Consider the following 21,510-nt stretch of genomic DNA (forward strand, 5'->3'; position numbering starts at 1 on the left):
CCTCCCCGCCGCGCCGACCCGCGTCGACACAAAACTCTCACAAATCCACTCGCTTTTTTTTTCTGTTTGAGTGACTGCTTGAGAGTGCACAGAGCGGCGGAAGCTGTGAGGGTCATGTTTTCATTTTTCCACTCCGTTTCAGGAGACGTTACATTTGTATTTCATCAGTTCAGCCTCGTACGAGCACTTTGTGTTTTCTGCAAACAAGCATAAAGAGACAGGACACATCCCAGCACTCCATGTTAATTACACTGACGAAAAGTATGATGAAAAATATCCACCTATGGTGCATTTCTACACCAAAATACTGGACCACATAAAAGTCAAACCATAACAAGGCTAAATTGATGTAATTTTAGCCCACAGAATTAGACAGATGGAGGTTCAATTTGTTGTTGCTCTGAATATCAAGTTATATTCCAGTATGTTGTGTTTTTTTCTCTCCATGAGAGATGATGGGAGACAGGCAATGTCTGCCTCTCTTAAATTTTACTTACTTAAATCCATTCCAGCTAATAAGAAAAGGTCACAGCGGGCTGGACATGCAATTTGTTCCTTTTAGGGGCAAGACCTTCGACGTTAACCCAATTTTGGGGGGGCCACAGCGTTGCCTGCTCTGGCACAAAAGCTACTGCACAAAATTGAGGAAGAGTGAGTAAAAAACAACTTCACTGACCGTCTAGTCAGCTCATACCTAAATTTGATCTTTTGAATCGCGGGGTAAACACAGGCGTTACTAATGACATTAATTAAGGTTTAGTTCAATTTGGGTCAAACAGAGCCGAGGCCCTGTTGCTCATGCTGCCCCAGTGGAAAATCTGTGATTCACTTAAATGTAACAGAGCCTTATTTAATGTCTTTAGTAACACCTGTGTTTCCCTGCTACTCATGTAAAAAAAAAAAAAAGAAAGAAAAACACTGTGAAAAAAGGTCTTAAAAAGGTCTATTGGCTCAAATCCATTGAATGAGCAAAACCGTCTGTGCTCAGAGAAAGACTGATAGTGGCCAGTATCAGTCTTATTCAGCATATAGCACATTGTCACACAAGGACATTGACATTTGAATGTTAACTGTGTGTGTTCTCTCTATTAAATGTTAAAGCTACGCCGTGCAGCTGATAAACAGCTTAATGAAAGAGGCCCGGAGATCCTTCCCCTTCACAGCTGCGACTAACAAACAAGTCCGGGAAGCAAAAGGATAAACTGTTGCTTTAGCACTTCAGTGACAAGATACCGTGGGGAAATTCAAATCGTATGCGGTATTTGAATGAATGCTCGGCCACATTCAGTGAACAAAGTCTGCGGGTCATTGTGAGTCTCCTCGCTTGGACCAATCGTCCGTCATCCCTTTGGCCTCAAGCGTACAAGGCCAGCCGAGGCGGTGCTGCTTCAAGCGAAGGCCACCGACACATTGCCACGCCGCGCACACAGCCACACACACTCATACACCCAATAGTGACAGATAGAAAGAGTCTCAGTGAAAGAAAATGTAAAGTGTAGCTACTTTTATGCTTCACCTCACTTCCCCTGCCAGCAGTGCCGATGACAAATATAACTGGGAGCTGGGCTGGAAGAAACCACACAACTACAGCTGACCTCTTCCTGCTGGCAGACAGAAATACAGATGACAGACTTAAAAGCACATTCATCATTCATTACTTGTAGTAACTATGAATCAATATTTATCACAGAGTGCTAAATTAGGTCAGAATGGCTCTGTTTGCTTGGAAGCAGGGGGAGCTGCTTTTCCCTTTTGAGAAATTTCACCCACGTTTGTCTTTGTCCACGCTCGACCACGGCAGCCTCTGGTGACGTCCCCTGCATTTCTGGGTCCATTATGTGTCGCCTGACGATGTATTTGTCTGATGCCTGCGGATGGCAGGCCGAACGTGGGTTGATGAGGAACCGCATCGAGGTATTAATCACAGCCGAAATCGACACAAGAAAACTTTCAACTATCAGAAATATGAGAGTTAAATGTGAGGATTTGGTGGTTGTCCTCTAGTATCAAAAAACTTATTCTAAAACTCATCACTTTTGCCCTGTCTCTTAAAATAGCATCTTCTCATACAGCTAAACTGGATTGAGAGTTACATTTCAAGGAGAGCGTATTTTTCAATTGGATTATGATTGGAGTTGCAGATATTAAATATGCTACATTATTTTACTGTGACCAAGTGGTTTTCATGCTCAAACCTCACCTCTCCTTAGCCTCAACCAAGATGTTTTTATGCCTAACCCCTGACCTTAACCAAGTGTTTTGATGTCTAAAATAACAAAACTGGCTAAAATGATGCCTGGTGTGAGAAATGAGATACATACACAACAAATGCATCATACATAAGAAATAAATGTAATCCTTGCCAAATTTTTTTTTTTTTTTTTTTTTAAATCTTGGAAACGCAATTGAGAAAGCAGTTTAGTTGTATGGGAACAAGATATGTTGATGAGAAACGTATTTGTGAACTGTAACCTGCGATAAAACATGTTTCGCCTAAAACGCATTTAGGAACCCTTACAGAAAGAAAATGTATTCATCAGTATATTAATGAAATATATGGTAATATATTAGAATATATTGCATTTAATATATGGAATTGCAATATGTTGAAATATATTTTATATTTGAAAATGTCTTAGCAATACATGGAATAATATATTGTGAAACATGTATTACACAATATATTTATATATTGCATCAATATATTGTAATGTATTTCAATATATGGAATAATACATAAGTAATTGCACATTTCAGATATTGCAATATATTGCATCTATCTATCTATCTATCTATATCTATATATATATACATATACATATAGATAGATATATACATAGATATAGACATGTTTATATTCCGTAATATGTGTCATTTTATATTCATAAATATCCTCCATAATGTATTTAGATTTATATGTGATGAATACTGGGTACATATATTTAAACATACATGATCTATGACTTTCCAGTTATATGGGAGCATGTATTGGAAATATATGTACAGATATATGCCATGCATGGTCCATGGATAGGGATGGGATTTGGTAAGATTTTAGCAATTCCGCTTCCATGGTCAAATCTGCTTATCGATTCGATTCTTTAACGATTCACTTGTCAAATTTCACTGGGAAAGGGGAAGTTTCCCCTACAACGCATTTAGGAATGCAGTTTGGTTGGTTGGTTATGTCATTTTTAGGAGACAGGGTTGCCAGAAATCCATGCAGAAGAGGCAGAGCTGCCAGTTTCTCTGCTGACCGGAGCCTCGATCGGCCACAACACCATTCATGGCACTGCTGCCTGAACTGAGTAGCACTTTTGTGATGAAAACTATCCCATTTCAGGCACTTTGCTTGTGAACGCTCTGGTGAAATGTTCCTCTTGTCTCCTCAGGCGAGAAGTAATTTGGCAAAAAAGTCCACCGCGTTAAGACTTCAAATGAAACCGACATCGGTGAAAACTGTTCTGGCAAAAGCTCCTGAACTTGTCGGGGGATGCCGAGCAAACGCTGTGGTTTTTGCAGAGGTGTGCACAGTGCAAGTGTTTATTCTCCAAGTGAAGCGAAGAGAAACAGCCAAGAACGATGAGGAGAGGCTAGGCGAAGGTGCAAGCATCATTTATGGAGACCAAATCGCTCTGCGCCTCCTGATTGGTATAGACACTCCCCTCCAGTGTGCTCCTCACCTCTTTGGTCAAGACAGTCTTTATTATTCCTCATTTTGGCTGCAAAATGACCAAACAGGCACCGGTGGGGACAGGCCACTCAACACAAAATTAGGACCCAGTGTTTTTAATTCCTCTACAGCCTACACAACAATTATTTTACTACTAGAAATTTTAGACTTGAGGAAAATCGCCTTATTTGATTTTTTTTTTTTTTCTTAAATAGCGTTTTACCCTGAAAATGAATACATGACATTTGGAGAATAAATGCATACATCGTGCCGAGTGCTTCTAGTGCAAGTGCAAAAACAAGATTAGACTTTAATTAGATTTGTGTAGTTTGAACAATCAATGTTGAAGAGCGGCTTATCTTCGCAGCGCGTTCTGACATTTCATTGTTCAATATTGATTGTAATAGTGTAATAGTTTATTTTGTAGTCATTGCAATTTGTTTTGAAAATATCAACCATGATGGAGAGGCATGTGGACTTGCAGAAAATCAATCGTGGGAAAACAGTTTTTGCAGGTCTGACGGGCCTTGATAGGACCTCGGTAAGATTTAGGGTCAGGCAGAAAAAGTTCTATTTTTACATAAAAATTGAGCGCCTGTTTTGTGCTCAGTATGCAGCCCTCGCCTTTTTGTCATGACTAACAAAAAGATTTTATACCTTGATTACTTGATTGATCCACCGAATCCATCACCAGAGAAAAACAAGTCCCACAATCAGGCTTAATGCTAAGGTTTTTTTTTTTTTATTGTAGCAGAAAAAAAGCCTCCCTCAGCCTCATCATCCAACTGGCTTTTTCCTCACGAAAACTTTGCAGGTTTATTTATGCATCTGTTGACTGTCGTATCCCAGATTTTATGTGCATGCACGTGTGGCTGCATGTGCACGTGTCTGCGTGGTGACCAGCAAACCATAACTCTCCTTTCTGGCACATTAATCCATCACATCCTACCAATATGCATATGGAAGTGGAGCCCAACGGCAGATTTTTCTAACTGGGAAAAAAAAACAAAAACCACTCAAGTTCATTCCCTGTTGAAAATTGCTGCTCATACATCGCCTCAGTTCTCAGCTCTTAAACGTTTACCAATTTGCCAGTATGCAGGCTCTGATGTAACTGTCCCTATCGAATTTGTACTTTCCACACAGACAGGAACACAGCATAGAGGGATGTAAGACTCCGGCATGAATTAGCCATACAGGACGGCAGTGCAAACCCAGCGAGGCATGCAAGGCGAGGGATCAATACAGTCATTGCACTATTAAAACTCTACTTTCAGGGCAGATTCAGTAGTTAAGACCGCTAAGCTGTGCGGGAAAAACCAGATTCTAATGAGGCAGCTAGAGACGGATCAATATGGTTTTGGGTTTGGGTCCTCCATGTTGTAAAAAGCCTCTGTAGATGACGGCATGGTGCCAATCACCAGGTGTAAAGTCCATTATGAGCCTGTACCAAGGCTTTCCTGTTGGCGCCGAGCCACCGCTCTGTACCTTAGGGCGGTGATTCTTGGTCGTCTAGTCCTCATGAACTAGAGTGCTGCTAATTGTCTTTCCTGCCAGGTAGTTAGCTGAATCCACTCTGCATCCCTGAGTGAACATCAGAATGAAATGAAAGCTGAAGAGGCTGCTTTAGGACATTCCTCTTTTGCTGTTTAACAAAGGATACTGGCCTCGGCACAAAACTGGCGAGGAAATTAGTGGAAATGGCAGCGAGTTAGACCGGTGTCGTCGGTGCATCACAGTTTTATCAAACCGAGCCCCATGCCCAGACCAGACCACGTCGATCCAGAAGGATCAACAAAACCCAGACCCAACAGTGGGGGAAAAAACAAACTTTATGCCTGCTATGTGACTACACATTTTGTTGGCTTACATTTAGCCCACAACATCTCACACAATCATTTCCAAACTTGACATCAGTTTCAACAACAGTACGCTAATGGGATGGCTTACCCTTCTGGCTCAGATCGGATTTCTCTCTCCTGTTCAAAGGTAAGGCGCAGCTGTGAGAGTTGCTAGGAACAGAGAGAGCAACATCTCAAAGGGCACAAGGAGAGTTACATCATGCTGGTTGATATGCAGCACAACGTTTGACTACAACCTTCAAGCCATCTAATTATTTTTAGCTAGCTAACCTGAAGTAACAACAGCGATAACGTTGCAGAAAATAATAAAATAAAAAAATAATAATAATAAAAAAAAAAAGTACTCTTGAGGAAGAGGATGAGGAGCCCGTTCTGAGCTGAGGATGTGTGTACATGTCTTCCAGGGGAGTATGGAGTTGTATAATCTTGTTCAAGTGCTCCTCCTACATAGCAACTGCTTCAAGAGTTATTTTCACCTTCACTTCTTGTAAACAGTGGCTTTGAGCGCTGGGAGGAGATGTGAGGCGCATATATTCTTTGCTGCAATCAAACTAAAATAAATGAAAGAACGGCGCGCCGGTGCGTTCCGCCTCTGCGATCGCGGCCTTTAAAGTCGCCATCGTCGGTTTGGAGGTGGTGTTTGTACGGAAATTTGGAGGCTAAAGGAGCAGACGGCCTGAAGTCCAGGAACTTAACCACGGAAAAACATTTACCACGGGAATCCTCGATGCCATACGACCTCCCTCCGCTGTTAGTATTAGTCCAGTAATTTTAGGCCAAAATTGGGGTCAACCTAGGACAAATTGCAAGAGAAGCAAACTCAACTGATTTTGTATCCTCAGTTTGTCCTGAGTGAGGGGAAAAAGGTCTCAAGAAATCCCATTGGTGGAAAGTTTTGAAAATCACCTATTTATGACCACATATTACCAAAAAACACTGTTTTTCACACACAGGGGAAAGGGGTTCAAAATTGTACTTTCAGATATCACTATAAAAATTCACAAGTTGATTACACACACAAAGACAAGAAAAAAAGTCAATTACAAGTTCTTTGAATTATTCTGTTTACACATGCATATCACACATTATCTGATTTGATATGCTCTAATAAGGAATATAAGGAATAAATGCCAGAAGAGACATTTAAACAGTGAATTACAAGGTTACTATATATCTATATCTATATATCTATCTATATCTATATCTATATCTATATCTATATATATAGATATAGATAGATATATAGATATAGATATAGATATACATAGTAACCTTGAATTAAAAGGTTACTATATAACAGTGAATTAAAAGGTTACTGTATATATAGTAACCTTTTAATTCACTGTTTAAATATCTGTTCTGGCATTTATTTCTGATATGCATGTGTAAACAGAATAATTCAAAGAACTTGTAATTGACTTTTTTTCTTGTCTTTGTGTGTGTAATCAACTTGTGAATTTTTATAGTGATATCTGAAAGTAAAATTTTGAACCTCTTTCCCCTGTGTGTTTAAAAGGGCATTTTTTGGTATTATCTGGTCATATATACACTATATTACCAAAAGTATTCGCTCACCCATTCAAATGATCAGAATCAGGTGTCCTAATCACTTGGCCTGGCCACAGGTGTATAAAATCAAGCACTCAGGCATGCAGACTGTGAAACAAGACATTTGTGAAAGAATGGGCCGCTCTCAGGAGCTCAGTGAATTCCAGCGTGGAACTGTCATAGGATGCCACCTGTGCAACAAATCCAGTCGTGAAATTTCCTCGCTCCTAAATATTCCACAGTCAACTGTCAGCTCTATTATAACAAAATGGAAGCGTTTGGGAACAACAGCAACTCAGCCACGAAGTGGTAGGCCACGTAAAGTGACGGAGAGGGGTCAGCGGATGCTGAAGCGCATAGTGCAAAGAGGTCGCCGACTTTCTGCACAGTCAATTGCTACAGAGCTACAAACTTCATGTGACCTTCAGATTAGCCCAAGTACAGTACGCAGAGAGCTTCATGGAATGGGTTTCCATGGCCGAGCAGCTGCAGCCAAGCCACACATCACCAAGTGCAATGCAAAGCGTCGGATGCAATGGTGTAAAGCACGCCGCCACTGGCCTCTAGAGCAGTGGAGACGCGTTCTCTGGAGTGATGAATCACGCTTTTCCATCTGGCAATCTGATGGACGAGTCTGGGTTTGGAGGTTGCCAGGAGAACGGTACATTTCAGACTGCATTGTGCCGACTGTGAAATTTGGCGGAGGAGGAATTATGGTGTGGGGTTGTTTTTCAGGAGCTGGGCTTGGCCCCTTAGTTCCAGTGAAAGGAACTTTGAATGCTTCAGGATACCAAAACATTTTGGACAATTCCATGCTCCCAACCTTGTGGGAACAGTTTGGAGCGGGCCCCTTCCTCTTCCAACATGACTGTGCACCAGTGCACAAAGCAAGGTCCATAAAGACATGGATGACAGAGTCTGGTGTGGATGAACTTGACTGGCCTGCACAGAGTCCTGACCTGAACCCGATAGAACACCTTTGGGATGAATTAGAGCGGAGACTGAGAGCCAGGCCTTCTCGACCAACATCAGTGTGTGACCTCACCAATGCGCTTTTGGAAGAATGGTCAAAAATTCCTATAAACACTCTCCTCAACCTTGTGGACAGTCTTCCCAGAAGAGTTGAAGCTGTAATAGCTGCAAAAGGTGGACCGACATCATATTGAACTCTATGGGTTAGGAATGGGATGGCACTTCAGTTCATAGTATGAGTAAAGGCAGGTGAGCGAATACTTTTGGTAATATAGTGTAGGTGATTTTCAAAACTTTCCACCAGTGGGATTCCTTGGGACTTTTTTTCCCCTCACTCAGGACAAACTGAGGATACAAAATCAGTTGCGTTTGCTTCTCTTGCAATTTGTCCTAGGTTTTTTCATAAAATGGCTTGACTATATGTGTCTTGAGCATCCATCCCGCTCATTTCGTAAAGAAAAAAAGAGCAATGAAAATCATCACTCCGCCATGGAGCCCTTCCTTCCAAAACAGAGAGGCAGAAAGGAGCAGAGTGAGAGTCCAGGGCTACAAGGGCTGTAATAATGAGAGATTGGCAGGCTGATGCGCTGCGTGTGAGTATATTATGTGTGTGTTTGTGTGTGTGTGTGTGTGTGTATTGGCGGGGGTTATGATTCCGAGCACAATAGAAATTGTAATGTTTTGAGACCAAATTAATAAGACCAGACACCTGCAGATGCATCTGTTTCCGCAGATGACTTGGCACAAGCCGCTCTTTCCTCTACATGACAAATTACATCGCACGAAATTGCATGACAAAGCCTCGGCCTGAGCCAAAGACAGAGAGAGAGAGGTGGGGGGAGAAAAAAAAATTGGACACGTAATGCCTTTTAAACACGCCGGGGAATCAGGGAAGCAGCTCGAACAAAAAAAAAAAAAAAAAAAAAAAAAAAAAAATGGCAGTGATAATGTTCTAACACGCGTCGGAGGCCTTCAGGTGAGGAAACGTATCGGTTTATTTACAGCTTGATTAGCGTCCGCCGGCGTGTGGATGTTGCGTCACATGAAAGCGCAAAACAGTCAGACGTGCAGGCTTGTCAGCGAGGTCATCTGAGAGGATAGCTTTGTCTTTAACTGGCTTTTCTGGGTTTGTTTTTGAAGGGTTCACTTGATGATGATTGGGGAGAGCCTGTCAAAGCACCAAATCCTCCACCGCACTCTCTCACACATACACACACACACATTCACACACACACACACACACACACACGCCAGGCTTTATTTCACGCCGGCACGACTCTCAACGTGCTCGAGCAGAGGTGAGAAAAGATTTCCCCGTCTCACTGCTAAGAGCAAGGCCGGCGCTTCACTGAACGGCTCTTCACTTTGTTCAAGTCCCTCGCGACCTCGGGTTGCAGTTGCAAGGTGAAATTATGACTTTTCTGAGTGAGGAGTGTTCAAAGCGCCGGGTGTAAAGGCCCGTCAAAGACATGGATTACGCCGAAGAGGTGGCCGGCTTCCAATGGCTTTGGCGTTATCACCGGTGGCACTTTGATGGGCGCAAGTGTTCTCGCCAACTATCACTTTGAAAGATTGTGGTGGATTGCGCCGTGGCGACTGGTAACTGACGGATTTCTCTTGGAGTGTGTGTTGTTTTTTTTGTTTTTTTTTGGTGTGTGTGTGTGTGTGGTTTGTTTTTTACACCAGCGTGTACAGATGCAGTGACACATGGACACATGGAACGACAGCACAAGCCACTCGGATCCAAAATTGGCTTTCTCGCGGCGCTTTATAGGCCTCAGCGAGACAATAAAGCCGCTGTCTACCCTCTTGTTAAATGACGTTCCCTCTGTCATGTCGAGAAAACAATAAAAGGGCCGTCCTTTTCCCTTCCAGGTGGAGTCTCCGCTGGCAGTCGACGCCGTGTTGGGAGAGTCGCCGTTCACGGTCACCGACGACAAGGTGTCCATCACGGAGCTTCGCGTTCATGCCATCGCGGGCCTGACCCTGTCGCTGCAGCCCAGCCCCGGCAACAGCCACACCATGGTGGCCAAGGCAACCGGCCTCCAGACGCTCACCAATCCCAAACAGGTACGATGTTGTTTATCGCACAATGTAGGACGAAGAATTGCCACAGCTGCGAGTTGTTGTTTTTTTTTGTCTATTTGAATTAAAATGGGCTTTTTTCGACTAAAGATAAGGGCTTTAACTCAACACTCACCACTTTCCATATTCAAATAAGTATGGAAGTGGCGGGTAATTGCAGCTTGTAACGGCCACATGGGCAGACAGGAACAATTAATGGATGCGGTGGTTTATCATAGTTAAAATAACGCCTGTGCCTTCCCAAAAGCACTTAGTAGCTTCCACCATCTCTGCCTGTAGAGTGCAAAAAAAAAAAAAAAAAAAAAAAAAGTTTAATTGCAAAATCACTCTCAGTGGTTATAATATCGACAAGCAGGCCGATTCGGATAGCCATTTTGGTTTCACTTTTGAGTAATGAAATTATTTTGGAGCCAGACCTCTTTAGTTGCAGCCAGCGTTATTAGCGAGGATGCCAGATCTCGTCTCCGCGCCGAACGAGCAAGTAGCCCAGTTGCAGTGCTTTAACACACACACAAAAAAAAAGTGTTTTATTATAGCCACATTATTGGCCAAGGCTGGCAAAAGTCTTCCATGAAAATACGACTCCCGAGTTGGATCGAGAAGACATCTGGTGAGGGAGAGGAATGTGTGCTTTTTCTCAGCCACCGTGTCTTGACAGTGGCAACATGGGAGTTAGAATCTCGGCAGTTCTCTGCAAAGAATTAATTGGCAAGTGTGCTTCACCTAGAGAGAAGTGTGTGTCTCAGTGTGTGTGTGTGTGTGTGTGCCTGTGTGTTCGTTCTCTGCTGTGCCCTTTCAGTGGCCCGCAGGTTGCCAAAAATGCAACGACAACCACATCAAGCATCAGTAAGAGAGAAGCCAGCATTAAATTCCAATTTTTCTTGCTTTCCGCTTCTTGGCCACCTTGAAATTTAATTATTGTAATGTATTGTCCTAAGTGCTCTCCAAGGCTGGGCCATAAAAGGCAGCCAATCCCTCTGCCGGCACAGCTCTCAGAGGAGTACTGGAGCTATTTCAAGCCATTTGATTCCGGTTCACAGGAAAACTTTTCTGAACGTCCCCTATTTCTCCAGAAATGAATGAAACCCACAAACTATACAGAGAGGACAGGTGGACAATCAAAGCCTCTTTGCATTCTGCTTTTTTTTTTTTTTTTTTTTCCACTTGACAAAAATCAAGCCCTTCAATTCTGGTAAAACCTTGTTGATTCTGGAGGGCAAAAAGCACACACACGCAGCCGAGCGTGGAACTTCATCATTTTAGCGGAAAAGGCCACTCGGGCTTCGGCGATGTCAAGCTTCTGAGGGCACAAAGGCCAGATGCCAGGGCAGCGAGGCCATCGAATAAACAATAACTGATTTAAAGGCCACGGAGATAATGAATTTAACTTCAGGGTGCAGGATGATTTTATTTTTCACACGTTGTGGGGCATAATCCTCGTTAGGCATTTCAGATTTCCCAGGCCGCTAGGTCAGCTAAAGTCGGCGTTCTGGTGATATACAAGCAATGCATAACATTATACAAACAGTCACCAGTGGTGGGAAGTACACAGGGTTTGAAATTAACACCTGCCAGTAAAAATGAATGGCAGGTAAAAATGAGCTCTGGCAAGTAACATGACATTAGCAGCCAACTTGGCAGGTGAACTTGATTAGTGGCGCTCCATACAGGCTGTAAATATCACCGCATCTGTTTCCTCCTCGGGGCATAAACTGGTGCAAAATATAGACTTTCAATACAGATGGCAAATATTTAAACCATTTTCCGTATACTTCTGTTGTTGTGCTCCTGTCAGGAACGGGTCTCCGATAGCAAAACTGCACACACACACACACACAAACAAAGCAGCCCCGCCTATCATTCATAGCGCTGCTCTAAGTGCATCGTTTGCCTTGTTTACTCCATTTGAAAATTGAGTCTCATTTAGGAGAGGGGGGAAAAAAATCCATGGTTTGACATTAGCACATTAGCTCGCTGGATATGAGATTTCCAGAGCTGCCACATTCTGTTCACTCACAGTTAACTCTCCCTCAACCACCAATCATCATCACTGATCACACACACACATACACATACAGACTGAGAGAGAGGTTTAGAGTGGAGAGTGTTTTTTTGAGGTGGGGCATTTATAACCTTGAATTAAAAGGTTTACTATAGAACAGTGAATTAAAAGGTTACTATAGATATAGGAACCTTTTAATTCACTGTTTAAATGTCTGTTCTGGCATTTATTCCTTATATTCCTTATTAGCGCATATCAAATCAGATAATGTGTGATATGCATGTGTAAACAGAATAATTCAAAGAACTTGTCATTGACTTTTTTTCTTGTCTTTGTGTGTGTAATCAACTTGTGAATTTTTATAGTGATATCTGAAAGTAAAATTTTGAACCCCATTCACCTGTGTGTTAAAAAAAGTGTTTTTTGGTATTATGTGGTCATAAATAGGTGATTTTCAAAACTTTCCACCAATGGGATTCCTTGGGACTTTTTTTCCCTCACTCAGGACAAACTGAGGATACAAAATCAGTTGAGTTTGCTTCTCTTGCAATTTGTCCTAAGTTTTTTCATAAAATGACTAGACTATTATGCAGGGCTGTATTTACACCATATGATGGAAGAAACAGAGGTGCAGACCCCAAATTTCGTTGTGCAACTTGCACAATGACCATAAAGGCTGTTGGATTTGAATAATGGGTGTGTCTCAGGCTGAGAGGGGGGTTCTGGCTGGAAAGGGAGACGGTATCTTGTCTCACCTTGGTGGGGTTGACTTTGTTTTCGGACTTATTCAATCTATTGTATTTTGTTTTGCATTGTTTATGTTTACCTGCCCCGGGCCTGCAGGCGGAAAGCAGCTATCTCATATAAAGCATCTCCTCTCATTGTTTGAGATTAATGTAGTTTGCACATGGTGTCGCCGGCAAAAAACAAGTTGAAATTGAAACCCAAGGTTCGGTTGTCGTCCAGTTGTCCCAAGTAAAGGGACCCGTCCATGCATTTAGTTATTAAAAAATGCGGTGCAATTTCCGATCCTGCATTTTAAATTTGGCAGCGGGGCACTCCAATCACAAACTGTGTCAAACCCATTTTTAACAACGGGCCTACCTAATGCTGTTTTGGCTGGTGGCAATTCAGATGCAGCCGGTTGATACAACATTTCAAACCCTGTAATTTGCTCAAGTACTTAAGTACAAATATGAGCTACTATTTTCTGCTAATTCATACGTGCAGATTCAGAATAACAATACAAAACATAATCAGGCTTTATTGGTCTTTCCTTGTTGTATTTGAATCTCAAAAAGCTCCAAAAGGCTTCTTTTGCATATTAAAATCGCTAAGTTTTATTCCCCTAAACTCCCCTTCCTGATTTGATTTCATATCTTGTCACTTCTCTCAGCACTCTGTAGTGTACAGGTCTGATTCTGTGTTGAGTTTCTTGTTTTATTTGATCTGTAATTTATCAAACTTAACGCCGACTTTTTCATGCATGTGTCCTAAGATCAATTTTTTAGGAGCACAGTTCAAAAATTTCAATGATGCACAGACAAATCACATATTTTTATGTCTGTGTTTGTGTATGCAGCTCTGTATTCATTTGTAAAGTTAATTATTTTGCTCAGTAATAATATGCCTCCTCATTTGTAAGCCTCAGCTGTGAGGTGAAGTCTCGGGATGGATCGACGGGCACCCGCTGATGAAGAATATCTGAAACATAAACCCTGTCGTGCCAAAAAGTAACTTGCTGCCAAGAAGTGACTCCCCCTGCAAAGTTTTGGCCAGAACGCTGACGTTTATAAAAAAAATTATGTTATATATTCTTTTTTATCACTTTCAGTGCGAATAGAGGGAGTTTACGACATTGTCCTGAACAGTGTCTTCTGTGTCTTACTAAACACTTTGAAGACTCACACGCTTTTAACTTAATGTGACTGATGTGCGCCATTCTTTAAGTAATTAACACTAACGGAGACAGAGTTTTCATGCTTTCATGCTTTTTTCATGCTTTCATTTCAAATACATTTGATTTAAAATGCATCAACACTCACAAGATAGTGAAATTATTAGTAAATCACTCATTTTTTTTCCCCCTCTATGTATGTGAATATCAACTTGGAATCAGCTAGGAATTAAAGCCTAGAGTTTATCACAGGCTCAGTAAGCTTGTGTAGTCAGTATGTGGCAGCATATTGTGTAGGCGTCATTGATCTGTCCAGTGTTATGTACTCTTTTTGCTTTTATGGTAGGCTAAGCTGAGTCATGTCTTTATGATCTCATGTTTCTGTTATTCTGGTAACATAGTGGTAAAAAAGCAAGTCATCCTAGGATATCTTATCACTTCAAAAATCAAAATGTCAGTATATGACATATTGGATATTGTTTTGCAGGCACATATTAGCTCAAAACAGGGCCTACGCCTGCATAAACACATCTTGACGGGCATGAGGCCAAACTGAGGGGCCATCATGGCTGCAATGAAAGTCCTGCCTGTTAATCGTTGTGCTTGCAACTATTTACACCAGAAGTTTTAACTGTCTTCAGCGCACTAACTTTTCCCTGGAAGCGTCACTGGCCAGGTTTTGTTTTGATGCCCAAGCCTGCGCTGTCGACAGCATTTAGGCATTCTGACATTATTTGTTTTCCTAATTACCCTCCTAGTAACCCACTCTCTTCAGTTTTGTTAACATGATGGACAGAAGTCGTAAGTTTAGTTAAACCTAAAGAGAGACTTAGCATGAATTCACATGAGGCAGAACACCTCTGCTGCACTGCCCTCTAGTGGCTGACACTTTCAAACACGTTGTATTTCAGTGCCACACCCAGTCAGTGATGTGACAGCAGTTGTCAGAGGCAGAGTAGCTGCTGCCGCGTCATGTCTGAAAGTTTCAGCCTCTAGGGGGCAGTGCACCAGAAGTTGAGTTACTCTTCAAAGGCTACATGACTTTCCATGTTGATTAGAATGAAATGCGTGATGCATTTTCTTGTTCTTTTATGTGTCTTTCTGCTGCGTACAATGGAGGAAAAAAAAAAATCATCCCAGGTGGAACAGTCTGCACAAGCACGTCCAGTAACGTGGGAGCTGAAATCAAAGTTCTGCTCAAAGCTCCAAAGTATCTTCTTACTTACCCACCATTATTTCCTAAGTTAATAAATAAATAAGGCTTCGCTTTATTAAACCAAACAGTATTATTACACTTACAATTGAAGTTAATGCACATTTACCCTCAGAGGAATATTTCTAGAACAGTATTATTCTGCATATACATTTTTTATAAGCCAAGCTGTTTATGCTGAATTTATGTCGTCATTAATTTGCTGTTGCTCTAAAGTACAAATCAAAGACGGGCAGGTGGGTGTGATGTTTTTGCTAGCTCCGTCCTACACACTTTGCTTTATGGAAATACACAGATTACATTAACTGGCGGGAAGGGTGTGCTTACGGTTCGCTGTGCTAAGGTGTATTAAATATGCTGAGAAAAGTGCACAAATGCCTCATAATTTTTTCAAACCCCAGTAGTCCTTTTGAAGCACAGGGTTTCGGTTCGGGGCGTCCCGGTGGTTCACTGGACAAAGGTGCAGCATGCCATTCCTCTCTTATCCACTCTCTCTGATCTAATTAAGACAAAAAAAAATACCTAAAATAATCTCTAAGTAGAAGAAAAGTCCTCTGTTTACTCTAATCATTTCACCCACAGTCAACACATGCATGCCATTAAGCTTCCTGCGTCGGATCAGCATAGCACAGAATGCGCCAGTCGCTGAACATTTTTTTGTTGGTGTCACGACGCCCCCACTTTGCCTTTTTTCTGCATCAGCCCTTCCGCACCAGAGTAGGCTCATAAGAACAGGCATGCCATATTCAATGTATTATTTAAATCATGCATATCAAAGGCTGCCTTCATCCTGACACGCCAAGATGATTGAGGCCTAGCTCCTGGTGGAATAGCTTTGCAACCCAGAAGTGTTCCCACAGACCGGACTGAAGGGTTTTATTCTGAGAAGGGGCCTCAGAGATGGAATTTTCGATATGCATCTCTTCTCGGAAAATGAAGACCCTGCAAAACATTTTTTTTTTCTCCTCCTTTGTCAGCTTTAGTAATACGTGTTCGCTGGTGTCTCCGCAAGCTGCAAGAGCTAAGAGTGCGGTCAGAAACGGCAACCACAGCGTGGGCACTGCCGCTGTCACTGAGGTGGCTCTGTTTTTCAAAGATGATTGTTTAGCCACTTTCAGCTCCAGCATACAGTGGAGTGTGATAGGAAATACAGAAAATACATAACGATGGGAAACATGTGACACGGTCCAGAGAGAGACCAGGGCTCACGTCTTCCTCATTACATGCCGCTGCATGCGCCTTATCTCTCCATCCTGTAGAGCACCGCTGTGTTTTTGCCTACAGGACGACAGTTATTCCTGCCACCCCTTCCTCCTCCTTGCTTTAAAGTGGTTTGCTGGTGTGCACATCAGAGGCAGGCCGTCTGTGTGCGTGTCGAGGCTTGTACTGAGCAGAGGGTACTGCTGATGCTCAGAGACGCTCCGGAGATTTAGGGATTGGAGCAAGTCCAGAACTTCAAAGGCTCAATTGGGCACAGATATTCAAATCACAGGCAACGCCGTGAAAAGAATGGGATCTGAACCATTGAAATATTCTTTTGAGAGGTATAAACACAAGGCAGTGACACAGATCTCTGGAGACCCGAAGAGCTTCTCTTAATTTGAAGAAAATGTTCAGCATGCGTTCCCCAAAAAATTTCAAACCACCATATGTAACTTTTGTCCTCTAGGTAGGAAGTGTTATGTTAGTCCGGCCTTCCTCCCATTCAGCTGGTCAAGTTCTCACCCCGAAATTTGTCACTCATACTGATGAGCCGGCTGCCTTGATACCACATCTAGCCTGAGGCTGCGATACAAAACAGACTTTAAAAAGCAGATGGCAAACACAGGCAGTGAATAATTAAAAAACAATGCTGATGTTCACTGTGTTTTTGAAGGAGGCTTGTGTCGAGTACATTTAGCTTTAGTTTGTTTGTTCTTTGCTGCTTTCCTCAATGCTGTTGCTATGACTTACCATCACTGTGGGCACCAGCTTCACCTCAGTAACCAAAGCTAGCTCGCGACTGGCCATACCCACAGGAAATGGCATGATTTCTAAAATGTCGAGAACATCACTAAAAAAATCAAGGTTCAGGCACAAGGGGGATTTGGGCTTTTATAGGAATATACCAGTGGTTTTGAATGTTTGGCCCAATTACTACAGTTTCCACCTCATTTTCCATTGCAACAACCCATTTTCCAAATCATGTGGGCAATCTTTTGATTTTCAAATTTAAATTTTTGATTGAAACACCCACCTTATAATGCTTTTAGGGAACCTAATGTGGATCTATCATCGTGGAATGAATGGAAAGCTAAAATAATGGCTTCAGGATAAAAAAAAAAAAAAATGACATCAGAGTTCTAAAAATATGACTGCTTGCTTTGTGAAAAGATTAGCAGGAACATTGAGTATATATGTTCTTTAGATATTAACCTACTGGAAACATGCAGAATTATTGGTATGGTCCTTTAAGCACATGCAATCATGCTTTTATGATGTATGTGTCTGTCTATATGATGTATGCTGTTCATTTAGTTTTATTTTGATATCAACCAAGCTGTGTTTCCTTCTTTTTGTCTTGACAGGAGGCCAGTTTGTCCATCTGGATGTATTTCAGCGACAACACCGCTGCCCCTCTGACCTACTTTGACCCCAAAGACTACAACCTGAACGCCTCCACGCTCGATGACAAGCTCGTGTCGGTATCCCAGGAGCCTCAGCAGCGCTGGCCTGTGGTGGTGGCAGAAGGGGAGGGATCTGGTGAGGCCGTGCGTGTCGAAATGACCATCTGTGAGGCTTGCCAGAAGACCAAGCGCAAAAGCGTCATTGCCTCTGCTGCTGTTTTCGTGAAAGTCCGCTTTGGCCCGGAGGAAGACTCTGAGGAAGAGGCAAACACCGAGGGCGAAATCGAGCTGGCCTCTGTCACCAGGCGACCGATCATCGATTCCAACGTCGGTGGAAGAATTTACGAGACATCTAATGAGCAGCCCGCCAGCGTTCCCATAGATTATACCAACTTCCCCACCAGCAGCAACCAAGAGAGTACAACTGTGAGTGAAGAAGATGACGACAATGACTTGATGCACTCGTCTCGAAACATGACCGACCTGGAGATCGGCATGTACGCTCTACTGGGGGTCTTCTGCTTGGCCATCCTAGTCTTTCTCATCAACTGCATCGTCTTTGTCCTTAAATACCGCCACAAGCGGATCCCGCCTGAGGGCCAGGCCAACATGGACCACTCCCACCACTGGGTGTTCCTGGGAAACGGCCAGCCGCTGAGGGCCCAGTGTGATCTTTCACCACAACAGGTGGAAAGTCCCAGTAACCCTCTGGAAGGCGTACAGACTTGCTGCCACGGGGACCACCACAGCAGTGGCAGCTCCCAGACCAGCGTCCAGAGCCAGGTACATGGGCGGGGTGACGGCAGCTCTGGGGGCTCCACAAAGGAGAACGGCGAGGAGGCCAGTTCACCCACCTCCAAGCGCAAGAGGGTCAAGTTTACCACCTTTACCACCCTGCCCACAGAGGACCTGCCCTACAACTCCATCCCCATAGCAGATGAGGAGGACATTCAGTGGGTGTGCCAGGATATGGGTTTCCAAGACCCCGAGGAACTGCATGATTACATGCGCAGAATAAAAGAAATAGCCTGAGATAAGAGGTGCAGCGTGAAGCACCACTCTCAGCTTTCTAAATAAACGTTCCTTTCTATTTTTCTCTTTTTTCACTTAAGTGAAAGATAATTTTTCACAAACAAGAAGGCCAACTATTGTTTTGGTTAGGGTTTGTTTCATTTAGTTTGCACAGTGCTGTTATCCCATACACGCTCACACTTTTCAGAATGGCATAAATGAATGCAAGGAAAGCCAAAGACTTGACCAGATGATCTCAATCGGCAGGAAAAAAATGGCTTTTGGTAGATTTTCCTTCCCTGTTGGAAGAGAAGAGAAAGGCTGTGCAAAATATGTTTCAATGGGAAGCACTGTGCTATGCCCAGATTTGAGAAGTCCTTCTGCTCTCTCACTTTGGGGATTGGGATAGTAAGCCTGATATGGACAGGAGTGTGGAAGAAGTCTGGTATTGGCTCTGTTTTTTGCTGGGTTATCAGAACTCTTAAGTACTGTACCAACTCCAAACAAAGAGGCCTTTGATGAACAAATAACTGTCAAAGACTCATGAAAAGCTATGTTACGAAATCATTTTCTTTTTGCCAAAGTAGGAAAAACATTCTTTTAATGGCAAAACTTTCTTCATTGTTGTTCTTGGTGCAGCACACTCATGATTTGTATTCAAGTTCATTCCTTACATTTTTCTACATTTCATAGGTAGTCAAAAGCAGTGCCCTACTACTAGTCCTTCTGGTCCTGAACAAATCTAATGCCTTATAAAATGGTCACAGCTCACTAGTTATTATATCAGCGCAGACACCCTGTTTTCTCACTATGGCTAGAGACAGTGTAGTAAGAGCAACTATGTAAAATACTACGGCTGGTCTCAGACATGTAGTATGAAAAGAGAAGAGCTTGTATAGTGTGAAGATCTCCAGCATTCTTTGCATGTAAGGGGATCTTGAGGCACAATCAGAATCTTTTTTTCCCAAATTTGTAAATGTTTGTATTGTAATTATGTAATCATTCATACACATTACTAAAGTAAATATGTTACCATGCATTACTCGCATGCCATGTCAGGCCTACATACATGCATACATCCCTCCCTAGTATATGTATATACCGTATCCAGCTGAAGTCGCCTCCAGCATTCAACAAGTTAATCGTCACAGGCAAGAACAGTGGGAAGCTGTCGAGGTCTTGAAACGTTTATTGCCTCACGGCGACAGCAGAGCGCCTCTTGCTACGCCCTGGCTTTCCAACAAAATGGTATTACATTTGACTATAGAACAGAAGAAGATTTGAAACGTATCAGAATTTAATTTATCTCATCTTTTGATGATTTATTCCCCCTCGACAAGTTCAGCTGGCCTTCAGCCGCTTCTATTCTGGGAAATTAATCATAATTTGTAATGTAGATGGAAACATTTACACCGCGATTCTAAAATCTGCAGGAATTCCCAACCAAAAAAAGAAAGAGAAAAGATTACTGAATAATGATCGAGTTGCTCCACCATTGAAAGCATTGCCATCCCATGTTGTCATGCAGTTCATCATACACAGCGTGTTATGTATGTAGTCGCTATTTTGTTTTATCTGTTTGAGTGAACATGAACATAAAGGTCACAAATATGCTTTGTCGTGTCTATATCAGCGACAGGGCCAGAGACTAGTAGCTCTTACTATTACAAAAATCAGCAGTACTGCTACTGACACACAAACTGTGTGGATGCCATGGGTGTGGTGGCGACACCATGCAAAAGTTTTAAGTATCTCAGGACGCTGACTGGATTTGATGAATTATAAACTCTGACAGCAGGGCTACTGGTTATCATGCAAATCGAGATGATTGCAAACACTTGAAGCCGGTGGATGTCATTTGCAGATGGGGTTTTGCAGAGGATATGATTGTTGTTGGTGTGTTGAGCTTTTTAAGGTGTACTGACGTGAGTTTTAAACATTTCAAAAAAAGAAAAAAGAAAAAGAAAAAACAGAATGAAGTGAGAGGAAGCAGAATATTTCAAGTCATGATTTCAACCAAAACATCGCAAGTGAGCAAATGCGCAGTAACTGGGAGCATGATCGCAGATGTAATAGTATTTTTAATTGCAGTTGCCCTGCGTCTGTACGCCGTTAAGTACTGGAGGGAGCTAACATTTGAATGATGTTATTTTAATTCTAATCTTATGATGAAGTGAGTTCTTTTCAGGACTTAATGAAGCAACCGCAAGATGAAAATTTGTTTCAGTATCACTTCCCCTCCATATTTCTGTGCTACATCTAAGGGCTTGGATTTTTCTTTTATGTTAACTGACTGATGTTGGTGATGCTGTGAGAGAACTGATGTCACCTCGTCTCTCTCTGTGGTGAATATGAGAATTAGCTTGATGCTCAAAACCAATGGTCAAAATATTCAGCATTTTTTTGCTCTTACCTGGTCTTTAGTCCCTATGGCCTTATTAAAGACCCAATCCAGATTTGCTTCCCTTGTGGTACTAGTGTTGTACAAAAACCAGCTTTGCATAGGATGAATTCATCGGATCGAAGACGCATTTTCCGTTTCATTCGCTACCCGAGCTCCTTACGCAGAGACTGATAAGCGTGTTTTAATTCAAATCTGAAAGTGGAAATGATTTTCTTACATTGTTTGTACATATTGGAG

At 42.4% G+C, this 21,510-nt stretch overlaps 1 protein-coding gene across 2 annotated transcripts in view; it reads left to right on the forward strand.

Moving 5' to 3' along the window:
* tmem132e (transmembrane protein 132E) overlaps positions 1 to 20,896 on the forward strand; it is a 436,525-nt gene extending 415,629 nt beyond the window's left edge. For both annotated transcript variants that reach the window (XM_030068902.1, XM_030068901.1), the window contains exons 8-9: positions 9,931 to 10,125; positions 17,820 to 20,896. In XM_030068902.1, the coding sequence (XP_029924762.1) occupies positions 9,931 to 10,125; positions 17,820 to 18,890 (1,266 nt within the window). In that variant the 3' untranslated portion in view covers positions 18,891 to 20,896. The remainder of the gene's footprint in view (positions 1 to 9,930; positions 10,126 to 17,819) is intronic.
* Positions 20,897 to 21,510: the final 614 nt, after the last annotated feature.

The sequence above is a fragment of the Myripristis murdjan genome, chromosome 14, assembly GCF_902150065.1.
Source record: "Myripristis murdjan chromosome 14, fMyrMur1.1, whole genome shotgun sequence".
NCBI classification, from domain to species: domain Eukaryota; kingdom Metazoa; phylum Chordata; class Actinopteri; order Holocentriformes; family Holocentridae; genus Myripristis; species Myripristis murdjan.